The following is a 13,626-nucleotide window of genomic DNA, read 5'->3' as shown; positions in this document are numbered from 1 at the left end:
CTTGCTCTTTTTGTTAGGCTTTTGAGAAGCTACTGCAAAAAGGCATGGCACACATTTTCAGAGAAATAATTAACTGCACTTGCCTCCATAGTGTTCATTGTAATCAAAGTTATAGCTCACTACACCGACTACATACAAAGACCTGGAAACTGTAGTTATGTAAATTGGGCCTCTAAAGAGATCTTGCTAGTAGGGAAACGTACTGATTTGCATAACAGGAAGCAAAACTTGTTTGCTTTTGACATCAGTGCCAGTTAAGCTAAAACGCCGAGGCGGCCCCATGTTCAGCACCACGGAGAGCTACAAACGATGCCCGAGTGGCAAGCCCTCTGTTCAGCACGAAGGAGAGCGGCAGGCCGTCGCCATTCTCCACCTCCGCGGCAGCAGAGCAAAACAGGCAAGAGAAAACTTCACAACTGCTCAACACAACCGACAGGCAGAGCATCAGACAAGGCTCCGCTTCACACGGCTTCCAAGATAATCACGTACAGCATCAGACTTCACTGAAATATATATCCCATTCTTCGTTCAAATCAGTCCTGAGATAAACTTGAACTTACTCTCTTTTTCTTTTCTTTCTTTTTTTTTTTTTTTTTCCAAACTACGGGGATATTTTTATGATGAGAAAGTTTTCTTTTTGCACATTTTAAAAAAGAAAATCTTCCTTTTTCTGTAAGAACCTAGAAGAATACCTTTCCTATATATAAGAAAAGAAGAGGCTCAAGATTACTGGCAAATCTAAAGTCAAATATAGCATGTCAGTCAGGACTTCAGTAAGATTTTAAGGGTCATTTATCAGAATTTCATACAGGCAAATACAGAAGCTACAGGTCACAATCAGCATGTAACTTTTTGATATATACTGAGAGGACATGTTACTTTTCTCTCCCACTTTGCCAAACTAACAGTTTTCTGAAACCAGGAAATTCAGTTTCCCTCAGGACCAGTGAGCACATGCCTATAAGAAAAAAAAACAAAAAACAACAAACCAAAAAGAAATAAAACCCCAAAACCCCAACAACAGCAAAAAACACCAACAGCAAAACCACCCAAAATATTTTACAACTGCCATTAGAGGAAAATGTCTATCACGTAACAGCTTCATAAAAAAAATAAACTAAAAAAATAAAATCTGGGATTTTGAATATAGTTTATTCCAGAGTACCAACACCTAGCTATGGGAAACAATGAAAACCAACAGAAGGTAAACTTGCTTCAGGCTCTTTACTTATACAGAAGGTACAAAGACACTTTGTAAAACAGTGCCTGCCCAAACATAAATTACAAGAATTACGATCTTGTGCATTATGTATTTGGAGGTAAAGCAGATATACTAAATACACCAAATTGTGAATGGTCTATGCTGTAGACTGAAAAGAAATACACGGCAAAGTGTGAGGGAGAGCACAGAAATACAGAAAGGCAAGACAAGAATCATGGGAGTAGAGAGAACAGCTACAGACCATAACTAAAACAGCTCAAAGAATACATAAACTGATTTCATGTCAAAGTCCAGTCTCTGCTTGAGGACATATCTTTGCAAATTCTATCTCAGCATAAAGCAAATGGCCATATGCTTTTAAAAAGCAAAAAAAAAAAAAAACACCAAAAAACCGGAGGAGTGGGGGAGGCGGGTAGCGAAGGGAGGGGAAGAGTGAGAGAAGGGCAGGGCTGATTTTTATGGCACAGGAACTGAATGGAACTAGATGATGATGCTATTTTAGATATGACATGGAAAGTTAGTGAAGAACCCAAACAAAACAATTGATCAAAAATTTCAAAGTAAGTACTACCACTCAGTAAGTACTGTCACTCAGTGACAAAACACAAACGGTATTTTTTTAAATAAATATGTAAGCAGTATACATTACTGTGTTGGCAATACAGGTTAATGCTGGAAAGAATCATGTACATAGATTTCAAGGTGTTTCAATTTTTTTTTAATCTGTAAACACATCCTTGATTATTTATGACTAGCAGCTACAAATAAACTGTATTTTATAAAGTGTGAAACACATATTTACACAAAGCTGATAAATAAAATTAAAAAAAATCAAGTAGTTTTCCCTAATCTTTATTACAGAAATAATTTAACCTTATATTCATTTGTCAGATTTTAAAAGGACAAAGACAGTCATAGGAGGTTACTGAAAGACATTTTAGTACAACCTATCCAAACACATCAGCATCCAGACTGCAAAATACTAGATCTGAGAAGGCAGTGTCAGACACCCTTTACTAAAAGTTATAGCTTTCAGTTGTGTTGTGAACAAAAGCACTGTTGAAGTAAAAAAATCTCTGGATTATAATACACCTGTTTTCTAAACACATTACAGGTCATGTTTCCAGAAGTGAAATTTTAGGAAACTGTCTGGAAAGATTAAAGTAGTCTCATAAAAATGAAAATAGAAAGCAAGGATTTTGTATGATTACCTCACACTACCTCTTTCAGCTAAAAGGTTGTCGTTCATTTAACAGGAGCATCATAAACAGGAAGGACTTCATGAGCTTTTTAATAGTAGCTATTTTTAAAGGCTGTCATTTTGAGCCCAGACAAGTAACAACATCAGGAAAAGGTTGCTCTTCCTCACAGCCTTCTAGATTCAGTTAAAAAAGCCCAACTCAGGAAACAGAACCAGGTAACACATGATAAGTAGGATGAGATGGTGAATAGCTTTAAACTGGTTTTGTTTCTTCTGATTATTTGCGGAATGCAGTACCTTTGGTTATTGGTATGACATCAGTCGTTAGAAGAATACATAAAAACCTGGCTTACTACTGCCAAATTTGTTTTAGCCAAAAGACATACACATCTGATTTCATAATGTTATGTTGAGATTTGATGGATCTATTTAGCAATTGGCCTGCAAACAGAAAAAGGTAGCGATTACTCAAGGTTTGCCCCCCTCCTCCGCGCAGTTAACAGGAGAGCAAAGTTTCCAATAGAGACTAGCAGGGGTGGGGAAACCTTGGGATCACTGACAAAGTGACTGTTTTTATTAAAGCCAAAGCCTGAGTTTAGAGAATGAGATATTGAAAGAATTTCAGCGGTTACAAGCTACTTAAAGCTGGAAGTTACTGCACCAACACAATGACTTATGACAAATAACATGTATTCTACACATGTACTGGATACATCTAAATGTACTTCCATATATATATAAATATATATATTAAAAAAAAAAGTATGTGTGACCAATACATTGCATGACAATACAGAAACATCCAAACACAACACTGTAACTAAATACAGCTTTACAGTGTGTGAAAAGAGTACAGAACCACTACAACTAAAATTAAATTGCAATCTAACTTTTTTCTAAAGAAGCGATAAGACTCATCATTTTAAAACAACTTCTTCATGAATTCATGGGATTCAATACCAAAAAATCCAACTGTCTTCTGCTGATGCATTTTTATAGGACCTCATAAATCAAAACTCCTTGCAGGACTGAGGACTTCAAAGTGCTCTGTCCATGTGTTTAAGCAATTCACAAATGCACAAAAAAATTAACCTATAAAAACGTTGTACAAACACATAGAGTTCAACCATTGATTTTTTTTTTTTCAAATATACATAAAGGCTCTCCTGTTTACAACTTTCACATCTGGAAGAAAGCATTTCAGTATCATATTCTTAGCTCTGAACTTGCACTTTCTTGATCTTATCTGACTCAAGATAATAGCAAAAGCTTCCTTTAATAATGCAGTACTCAAAACTGTAACAACCATAAAACAAACAAAATCAAACCAGTTTGCAACTATTTCAATTTTTTTTTTTTCCATAGGTTCTATATCGTTGTATGTAAAGAGCAGCTAAAGAGCTACAGATTTCAAACATTACGTACGTTACAACACCAGGATTCATTTATGGCCTGCATGTTATTTCTTCTTTAGTTTTTTAATTCTGACATGTCAGCAACATTGAACTTTGTACTAAAATCCCTGTCTTTCAGGTTGTCTTTAAACATCATTAATGCACTGATATATCAGATTTAACTGCTGAAGTACATATCAGGGCGATAAATTCTAACAGTTTTCCAGCTCTTCGTAACTATGTATTATTCAACCATAGCAATAAATAAGTATAAGCATGGAGCAAGAGGATACATATAGAATCACAGAATTGCTTATGTTGGAAAAGACCCTTAAGACCATCAAACTATAAACCTAATACTGCCAAGTCCACCACTAACCTATGTCCCTAAGTGCCACATTGTATTATTTCTCCTCTATCCTAATTTGTCTCTTCATTTTGACTGTTCATAGAATCATAAAATGGTTGGGGTTCATTTTAAAGATCATCTAGTTCCAACCACCCTGCCACAAGCAGGGACATCTTCCACTAGACCAGGTTACTCCAAGCCCTGTCCAACCTGGCCTTGAACACTTCCAGGAATGGGGCATCTACAACTTCTCTGTGGAATCTCTTCCAGTGCCTCACAAATGTGAGGATAAAACCCAACCAACAACCCTTCCTCCAACCTGCCCCCAAAAAATAAACAATAGCAAAAAAAAAAAAAAAAACCCCACCCAGCAGTCTCAGAGAAACCAATATATGCACAACCATATTAAAGAGGTCTTTTAGACTAGTAATTTACATGAATGTGTGATCAGACAGTTTTTCAACAACATCCCACTTTCAGTTACATGCATATCCAGAAAATATCTTTAGAACATTAAGCTGTCAGTGGTCTCAGAAGAACTCCAAGTTTATAGTCAACCATTAAGACTATGCAGGTGGAGAGCAAAGGAATCTAATTTGAGTCATTTTTTTTAGTATTAAAAATACTTCATTCTTGTCCTACTCCTTTCTTCTTGATGTCCTGTGACAACAGACTGTAAAGTTATTGACCTAATTCACACATACCACAACACTAAGCTCTAAAAGATACCCATATCAGGTCCATAGAGCACCCTTGCAGTCTCACATTACAGATGGGCAATGATAATGAATCAAAGAACCATTTGAGGGATACACAGTCCCAAGGTCGTCAAGTATCAAAACAATTAACTTTTCTTAACTAGTCAGGATAAACAAGAGTTCCCAGGCTTCGTAACAGGACTGTTGACTTTTTTTTCTATTTTTTAAGATCCCCGATCTCTTCTTTCAGAGCCAAAAAGCATATTAACTGTAACACAAAATTCCGTAATTCTTGTCCTACAAAAAATGGAAGGTAAGAAAGACTGCTGCAGGTTCAAATTAGAAGCCACAGCTGTTGTAAAGTAATTTTAAGTGCTTCAACTACCAAGTATTCAGATTAATAAAATCAGCAGTTATTGTCTTTAAGGTCTGAAGATGATTTTGAGAGCCTGAAAGCCCTATTTACTTTATCTGAACTATATCAGATGGTATTAAAGACATGCCACTTTTACTCTGTCCCACCTTTGTCCTTATACCACCACAGGTACAGAAAACCTCCCTTCTGTGAATATCCCTTGTGAAGATCATAACTACTGTAGAAAGAGGACACAAAACACCCCATGGACAGAGCCAGAAAGGGAAGATGGAGAGCCTATTCTAGCATGATTAAAACCTCCAAATATTAAGATACTTGCTTCAGAAATATTGTGTCTCTAACTTTCTCAGTTCCTCCTAGAAGGTCTCTACCTTCTTAGAGGGCTTACTTCAGCTACGTTTGGAATAATTAACAGAAACCAAAATTAAGTATCTCCAGAAAAAATGCAAATTAGTTGAATATCTGATACTATATTTTCATATTTTTCTGGTCCCTGAAAACTACTTTTATGTGGCAATAAAACATAACATTTATTCCCACATTACCAGTCAGAAGCATATGCAAAAATTTTGGAATCAAATATGTACTCAAATCACACCCGCCTCAAAAATTTCAGTTCTTTTCATGAAATCCCAGAACTGTTAGCAAATACTGGCCTACTGCCAATGTTAACACACATTGGAGAAATGGCATAAGGCTGCTTGAAAAACCCCAAGTTTTCACAAAACTGTTAATGGCATCAAATACCACATGATGACAGCTAACATCAAAACAGTTCTACAAGGGTTTTAGACACTCATTTTTCCCCTATTTTTAAGGGTTCTTCTTTTATGCCTTATTCCAATTCTATGTACAATGAGCGTTCTTCAACAGGTTAAACTGGGTTTCTCCTCCAGCCTCCCTCATGCAAAACATTTCCAAATAAAAACTGATAAAGTTTCACTGGAAACATTTTGTTAAGAATCATTAATGTAAGTTACACCCTATAACTCTTACTTCCACAGCTGTGCATTCGGTGATAGCTGAGGGACACCTTTAACTATTCCAGACAAAAATTCCACACAATAACAAGCATAACCATCTGAATTAGAGATCATAAAATTTGCTCTTTATTCCTTGAAATAAATTTACATCTTCAAGCAGCTCAACTCACTCGGTTAACTACAACATTGACATCTATTCTCTAAATACTTCTCTCTAACAGAGGAAAACAGGAAAATAACGGAGAAATTATTTTTTGTTGCTGTTGTAAAAAAAAAGCAGTTTCTCAAATTTACACAGCAAGCTGATGGCAGAGTTGAGAACAGAACTCTGGTCCCAAGAGTCCCAGATTCTAGTTTCATGTTTACTGAATTATAACAAGCCTTGAATAACTTTGTTGCCTTAGCCTTTGAACTACTCCAGTTTTTTGGAATCTTTCCAGAACAGAACCTTCCAGCTCCAAGCTAAGAGAAAACATCGGAGTTCTGTACCATTTTTTTTCTTTTTATTAAATAGATAGAAATGATCACTGTAAAGTATGTATCATCTGCAAGGCAGAAGACGCAGACTCTTCTTCCAGCTAATGTAAAATTTCTGCAACTAATATGCAACCAAATCAATGCTGAAGATTCTCATTGCGTAATCCCAATGTGGATCATGCAGTTGTTCCATAAAAGTAAAAGATTTATGTTGATGTCAAAAGGCTTGCACAACAGATTTTGCAGACACATTTAGGATATGGATTTCTCAATCACAAATGCTCCATTTGCAAACTACAGTACTACAGCGCAAAAAAAAAAAACCCAAACAAAACAAAGAACAAAGAAAACCCCACAGCACCAAAAAACAACAAACCAAACCAACCAACAACTAAAACAAACATCAAAACCACAAAAAAAAAAAACACCAAAAAACCACAACCACCAAAAAAAAACAACAAAAAAAACACCTGAACTTCTACTCCTTTGGCAATTGCAAACACTAATCCCATTCTCCCCTATTAATATAGGCATAGCAGCAACGCGCTTTTTGTTTTCTATTTCAGTTGCCTTATGCAAGCTAATTAAATATACATATGCATATTTTCATCTGTGGCAGGCATAATTCAACACTGCATTAGCACTCCAGCATGCAGTAGTAGAAACACATATATGCAATCTTATAATCACAGTTTATTTCTTCTTGGCTTTAATCTTTGTGTCAGATGCTACTTTATCCCCAAACTGGTACACAGATCTTTCAAAACTCCTAAAACTAAGGAGCTTATGCTGAATAGAAAAACCTAAAATTGCTTCAGTTACAATTTACCACAGTCTTTAAACAGGACATGGAGTATCATCTTATTTTTTAAAGCTGCATGTCTAACTACTTGTTTTACCTTCCCCTGTGAATTAAGCATATTAAAGTTAAATCAAGCAAGTCTTCCCCTCCCTGTCAGAAGTTAAAGCATAGTTAAGCACCTCAGAAATGTTGTGCTTAGTGAAATGGATTTCTTATTTTGCCTCACTGTGAATCACTGATTAAATCTGGCTATTGAACAAATTTCACCTTTCTCTTTGTGTTCCTGTATTGTTTTGACTGAAACATCAGATTCTAAGTAATGTGAAACTATTAGAAAAACAGATAAATCCTAATTATGGAATTTCATATTTACTTCATGAGTGACCTGCATCTTCTATGGGGAAAGCATTTTCTTCTGCTGCTACTCACGGCTCATAACACAAACTATACAAGGGTGAGCAAAAACAAACTACTGAGTCACAATTCTTTTGTCAGAGACTGAAGCTGTCTCAGTAACTTAACTATGTATATCCCTTTGGCAGTGCATATTTCAATTTCCTTTTCCTATACTATATTGGTGGGTTTGCTTTGACCTGGGTAAAGCACCTGACTTCAGCTCTGAATCCACTGAGAAACTGAATATATCCTCAAGGCCGTCTTAGAGAAGATTTGGAAGAAAAAAAAAAAAAAAAAATTAGTGAAAACAATTGAAGGTGTGTGAGAAGTGTCACATATAAGACATTAAACAATTTGAGAAGCACAATTAAGAAGTATCATTCTTGATAAGAACTTCCTAGATTACTGAAGTGAAACACTATAGACCTAAGTTAGCAAGCATTTGGCAAAGCTAGAACAGCACAATTTGGTCAAAAGACCTCCACAGAAACACCCTAATATTTTTTTTCCCATCATCTTATTTCCAGAAAACTTCTGCAAAGTGAAGTTAATTCTTCTCTGAAAGTCAACTCCCACTTACAGAAATAAATATTGCTTTTCAGTTTTCCCCCTGTAGCTTGAATCCTTTCGCAAGGATTAACTTCCACAGCTATTATCAAATCAGGCTTCAGATTCTAGAGCAGGTTAGAAAGTTTCGATTATACTTTACCCAGAAGTCTCTATACTTCTTTTAAGCCTCCCTTTCTGAAAGGTCAAGTCAACAGAAATGTAGGTCCTGAGCCCTCTAACTACAAACTTGTCAAAATTTGCACTTCTACCTCTATTAAATTAATGCCATAGAATATTTATTTCCCTTAATTTTATTCTTGCAATAGGTGCAAGCATTTTTATTACAAATCCTGTATCACATCCAAAAATACTGTTCTTTGCTCCAGACTATCAGTCAGTACAAAGATCAGCTGATTTTCCAAGTTTTCTCCCTAAAACTTGAAAACAGAACACAAACATGCAAACTAAAACATTACCAGAATCTGCAACTCACTGTGAAACAAATACAATATTCCAATCCTGCAACATCCTAATTCACATATAAACTCTTTGTACAAACACATAGTTTACAGTTATTTTACACACATAAGCAGAAGAAAATTCATAGCTTTTACTTGCACCACTCTTAAGTCTTTAGCAGAACAGACATGCACACAATTTCTACAATTTTAGAACTCTACTGTGCATCATAAAAAAAAACATTAAAACCTCCAAACAAAACAGTATTTACTTTCACTCTCTTCATGTTTTCCAATACAGAAGTTCAAAATAGTCCAACATCACACATCAAAATCCATATTTAACCCTCATCCACCTCAAGATACTTGACACATAATAACTGAAAGAGCACAGGGCACATGCCCAGTGATGTGGAACTCATGGGTATACACAAATGACTTTTGTTGTGAAGTGGAACACTGTTTCTGAAATCATCTATAAACTGCTCAGGAAGTTCCTAGAGAAAGGAAATATATCAAAGGACACACAGAAATGAAAAAGTATTATTTGAAAGTATTACTTCGCATATGCACTAGGCCTCAAGGTAAGTCTAAAATACATTTATGGTCTCCAGCTGGGTTTTGCACCTTTATTTTTAACTGGTCAACAGTGCATCAACTGTGCAGAAATATGAACTTTCTCCACTGTGAGACTGCCTGCAGCCTTCACTCTTAGTTGTTCCAACGAAATGTCACCTTCATCCATTTTGCATATATTTGAAGAATACCATCAGTTCCCACAGTGCTTTTAAATTACCTTTAAATGTTTCAGCCATGTAATTCTTGACAGAAATTACTTCTTCTGCTTTCTGTTTAACAAAGAAAGCTCGTCTTTCATTTCCTAAACAATGCTATTCACGTTCAGGTTGAGCATCACAAAAGAGAGATTAGAGCATCAACGAATTTTTTAAGCTATTCCAAGTAAATCGTAGCTACGACCACATTTGGGGCCTACCAGCCTTAACACTGTGCTTTCAAAACACCTTGTAGTTTGACCCCAACTTTTAACAAAGATACAAGGTATTTTTTATACTGGGGATGACAGAATGAAAAACTGTTCAGCCAGCAACACAGACCAGAGATACTTCTAACACTTCGCTCTCACCACCTAAGGCTTTAAAATACTGCTAGATACCTTAAATAAGGGTATTTATCCCCAGGAAAAGGACAGCAAGCACCACTTGAATTTCTCTATTTCTCCGTTATTTCTCCGTTCTCGGAGAACTGCTTACTAAAGGGTTAGAAGAGAAGCCACAGTTTTCATAGAATAAACCGCAAGCGCGCCAGGGCTCGCCTCCCGCACACCCCGGTACCTGGCCATGCCAGCCGGATTCGGACACAACCAGCCGAGGACCGGCACTGCGGCTGTTTCTGCGCCCGCTGCCCCCACGCAGCGCCAGGCCGGAGCTCTCACCGCAGGGCCCCGGCTCGGCGCTCTTCTCCTTTGGGCCCGGGGCCGCTGCCAGGGCAAGGCGGCAGCCGCAGGCCTGGCATTCGGGTACAGCCCGGCCGCAGCGCACCCGGGTTTAACACCCCCCGAGGAGAGCCGGCCTCTTCAGGCACACGGGTGACGGCGAGAAGCGAAGGGAAACAGAGCATAAGAGGGAGAAGCTCGGGGGGCACAGGACCCGGCGCGCCTCCTTGGAGGCGGGAGCTCACCTTGGTGAGCTGGGCGATCTTCTTGCTCATTTTGAAATGCAGGTCCGGGCTGTGCTCAGCGCCCGGACCCGGCGCCGCGGAGCCCGAGCCGAGTTTTCCAGCGCCGGGAGCGGAGCCGCCGCCGTAGCCGTGCTGCGGTTGCTGCCAGCCCATCCCCGGGGTCGCCATCTTCACCGCCCGGCCGCCGCCGCTGATCGGGCTCCGCTGGCACCGGCCCTACCGCGAAACGCTGCCCGAGGCGGCTCCTCCCGCCTCAGGACCAGCCTCGGTCGCTCCCTACTGCCACCGTGCCCACCGGCCACGCCGGGCTGCGGCGTCAGCCTTCCGGGGCCGCGGAGCGAAGGGGCTCCAGCCTCTCCTCCCCGTCCGCTTCCCGACAGCGGGCGGGGAGGCCAGGCCGACCCTGCCCTCGGGCGGAGCGGCGGTGCCCGGTTGCCGGGCTGCCGCCGGGCTGTTTGCTCAGCGCAGCCCCCACGTCACCGGCCCGCCCGCCGCCCGCCGCCTCCGGAGGGGCCGGGGCCGCGACCGCCACACGGCGGCAGCGCGCGCGCCGCCACGAGGAGCCTCGCTTCCTCCCTCCCGCGCTACGCTGCGCCCGCTCGCCTCGCTCGCTCCGGCCGTTGGCGCTGGGACCTGTCGGCGGCGGCCTCGCTGCTCCGGGCGGGGCGGAGCGGGGTGAGTGTACGGGCTTCAGCGAGGGCGGCCCCCGGGGCAGGGCTTGGGCCATCTGAGGTAGCTGTGTAAGGCTTTCCTCATGCGGAGCCCTGGAAATGCAGTGGGTGCCGAGGGGGCTGGGGCAGAGCTCTGCAGCCCTGGAAAGGTGCCCGGGGCACTAAGCCCGGTGCGCATGGGTGCGTAAGGGTGGTAAGGTATTGCTGGCCCCTGGGTGGGTACTGCTCTGCGGTGGAGGAAGTGTCGTTTCCTCACAGAAGTCGGTGGTAGGAGCAAGTAGCGTCTTAAAACTGGGGTAGCTAGTAAATTAGATAATCAGTTGATGGCCCAATTACTTCATGTTTTGAGGGAAGAAGCCACAGATCGTGAGGTGTCCCAGCCGGATGAAGAGGCGGCATCCGCTTGAGCCAGCCAGTCTCCTCCATTGCTGCAGAAGAGTCTCTGCAGACCACGCTTTCAGACCTGATGGGATGAAACAAAGGTCTCTGCCAGAAAGAATTCACAGCTGAGTTTGTTCTGCCCTTTAGCTTGGATTTGACCGCTCTCTTCTATTTCCATCCTGTGCAACTCTCGAGAATAGCCACCCTCTTTAACAATTTAAAATCTCTCTGCTAGGCTCTGGCCTTGTGAGAATATAGATATATATTAATGTGGTTAGACACATTTGATTTCCTGATTAACAGCCTCAGCACTCATCTATTAAAAAGTCCTTGGTAGTCTCTGTTGAGTAGTTTATCTTTTCTCTGGTTTAGTTTTTCTTTTCTGCTCTACAGATCTCTTCGCTTGCATTCTTTGTGGGCAGAAGAATTACCGAAGGGGTAAAGTACAAAAATACATGGCTAAATCTGTTGTTTTCAGCAAGAGTATGGAGAAGAGCATCAGTTAGAATTTGCAAAGGATAGAAGTAGGTGGAATAGTAAATTATAAGAAGAGATCCATATTACAGAGCAATGTACCTTGCTTTCTAATAAAGATTCGTGCTTATATAGTATGAGAAACAACTAAACATTGGCTGCCAGTGGAAACTGGCAGTCACGGGTCACTGGGCAAATGAGCTTCTTCAGACAGGATGCTATCCAGAAGGTACAACTAGATGTTGCTACTTTTTGACAGATCGGGAGAGTACAAGAGAAATACTTGTATGGAGGTCTCGGGTCTGTAATTTCCATGCATCAGCACACTGGAAAGTTGTTCAAAAAAGGGCCAGAAGAACTACAGTGGTTCTGGAAAAAGTCTCATGTATAAAAAAATGTAATAAACCCAAACTATTCTGAATAACGAGGAGTCTAGGAAGTAATTTATTCCCAGTCTCTAAGTCGCCCCATTGCCTTAAACTCAGAATTTGCATTGTTCTGACACTGATTTTTATTTTTTTTTCCTTCTGAAGTGGCCCATTCTGGCAACAGAGGACAAAGGACAGATGGTGCCTACCCGGGCAGTGATTCATACAGATGAAATACAAGGGGAAGAAAGAATATTGTGAGCATCTGCATCAAATCAGTGTCCATATATGACATCCATGAATAGCACACGCTGTTAATTCAGTTTTATCAAATTAAAAAATAATTCAGTAGCAGGGAAGACCATGATTTTTCACGTCTAGAAAGGTCAAACTAGTAATTAAAGGAGTAGACTGTGAAGAATTGGTTACAGATAATGGTTGTGTCTGACTGATTGTGTGATCTTAAGCAAGCTTCTTAATTCTTGTGCAAAAAAAGAATATTAGTGTGCCTAATAATCCTTCTGATATTAAGGAATGGCTGGCTCAGTTTATTATTGCTCCTAGAAGTGTCAAAAATTAGAGAAAGTTTTTTAATTTCAATCTACACATATAAAATGTTTTGGATATTTACTTAAAAAACCTGGTTTGGATTTTTCAACATTTCTTCTGCCACACAAAGCCTCACTGGTTTATTTTTTTCAGTTTCTTCTGAGGAATATCCATATTTGCTGTGGTTCATATTGGCCCCAAATCAATTTTGAAGCATTTTGAAGTCACTTATATCTGCTAGGACTAAACAGTCAAACTTTTAATTTTTGTCTCCTGAGCTACTAAATATTAAGCTTTGTTTGAGTGCTTTTAAATCAAAAAAGTGATTAAATATTCGTTACGTATATTTCATGTGCCTTTTAGTAGTAGTTTTCATATTTAATTTTTTTTTTCAAGTGGCTTTTTACACATTTTATGTCTTTAGAGCTCAGACAATGCCTGCTAAGCTCTTTTCCATTCAGGTCTGCATAGAGCCTTTTTTTTTTAAGGTTTTGAAGAGAGAGGCTTTATCCAGCAGAACAGTAAGGACCTTTGTGCTCTTTTTGACCTGATGGGATTTCATGTCTCATCAGCATAGTAG

General features: G+C 39.8%; 1 protein-coding gene and 1 long non-coding RNA gene across 2 annotated transcripts in view; one reads left to right on the top strand and one right to left on the bottom strand.

The window, feature by feature from the left end:
• The window catches only part of FAM184A (family with sequence similarity 184 member A), a 67,366-nt gene extending 56,281 nt beyond the window's left edge, over positions 1-11,085 (bottom strand). Inside the window, exon 1 of the mRNA XM_065680988.1 lies at positions 10,604-11,085. Coding sequence (XP_065537060.1) covers positions 10,604-10,771 — 168 coding nt within the window. The 5' untranslated portion in view covers positions 10,772-11,085. The remainder of the gene's footprint in view (positions 1-10,603) is intronic.
• Positions 11,086-11,136: 51 nt separating this feature from the next.
• Positions 11,137-13,364, top strand: LOC136014342 (uncharacterized). The gene is made up of 3 exons (XR_010612647.1): positions 11,137-11,278; positions 11,629-11,756; positions 12,663-13,364. It is a non-coding gene; the product is annotated as an uncharacterized LOC136014342 (long non-coding RNA).
• The last annotated feature ends 262 nt before the right edge of the window (positions 13,365-13,626 follow it).

The sequence above is a fragment of the Lathamus discolor genome, chromosome 5 (assembly GCF_037157495.1).
Source record: "Lathamus discolor isolate bLatDis1 chromosome 5, bLatDis1.hap1, whole genome shotgun sequence".
NCBI lineage: Eukaryota > Metazoa > Chordata > Aves > Psittaciformes > Psittacidae > Lathamus > Lathamus discolor.
The sequence above is the reverse complement of the archived record's forward strand: the minus strand, read 5'-3'. Positions and strand labels throughout refer to the sequence as shown.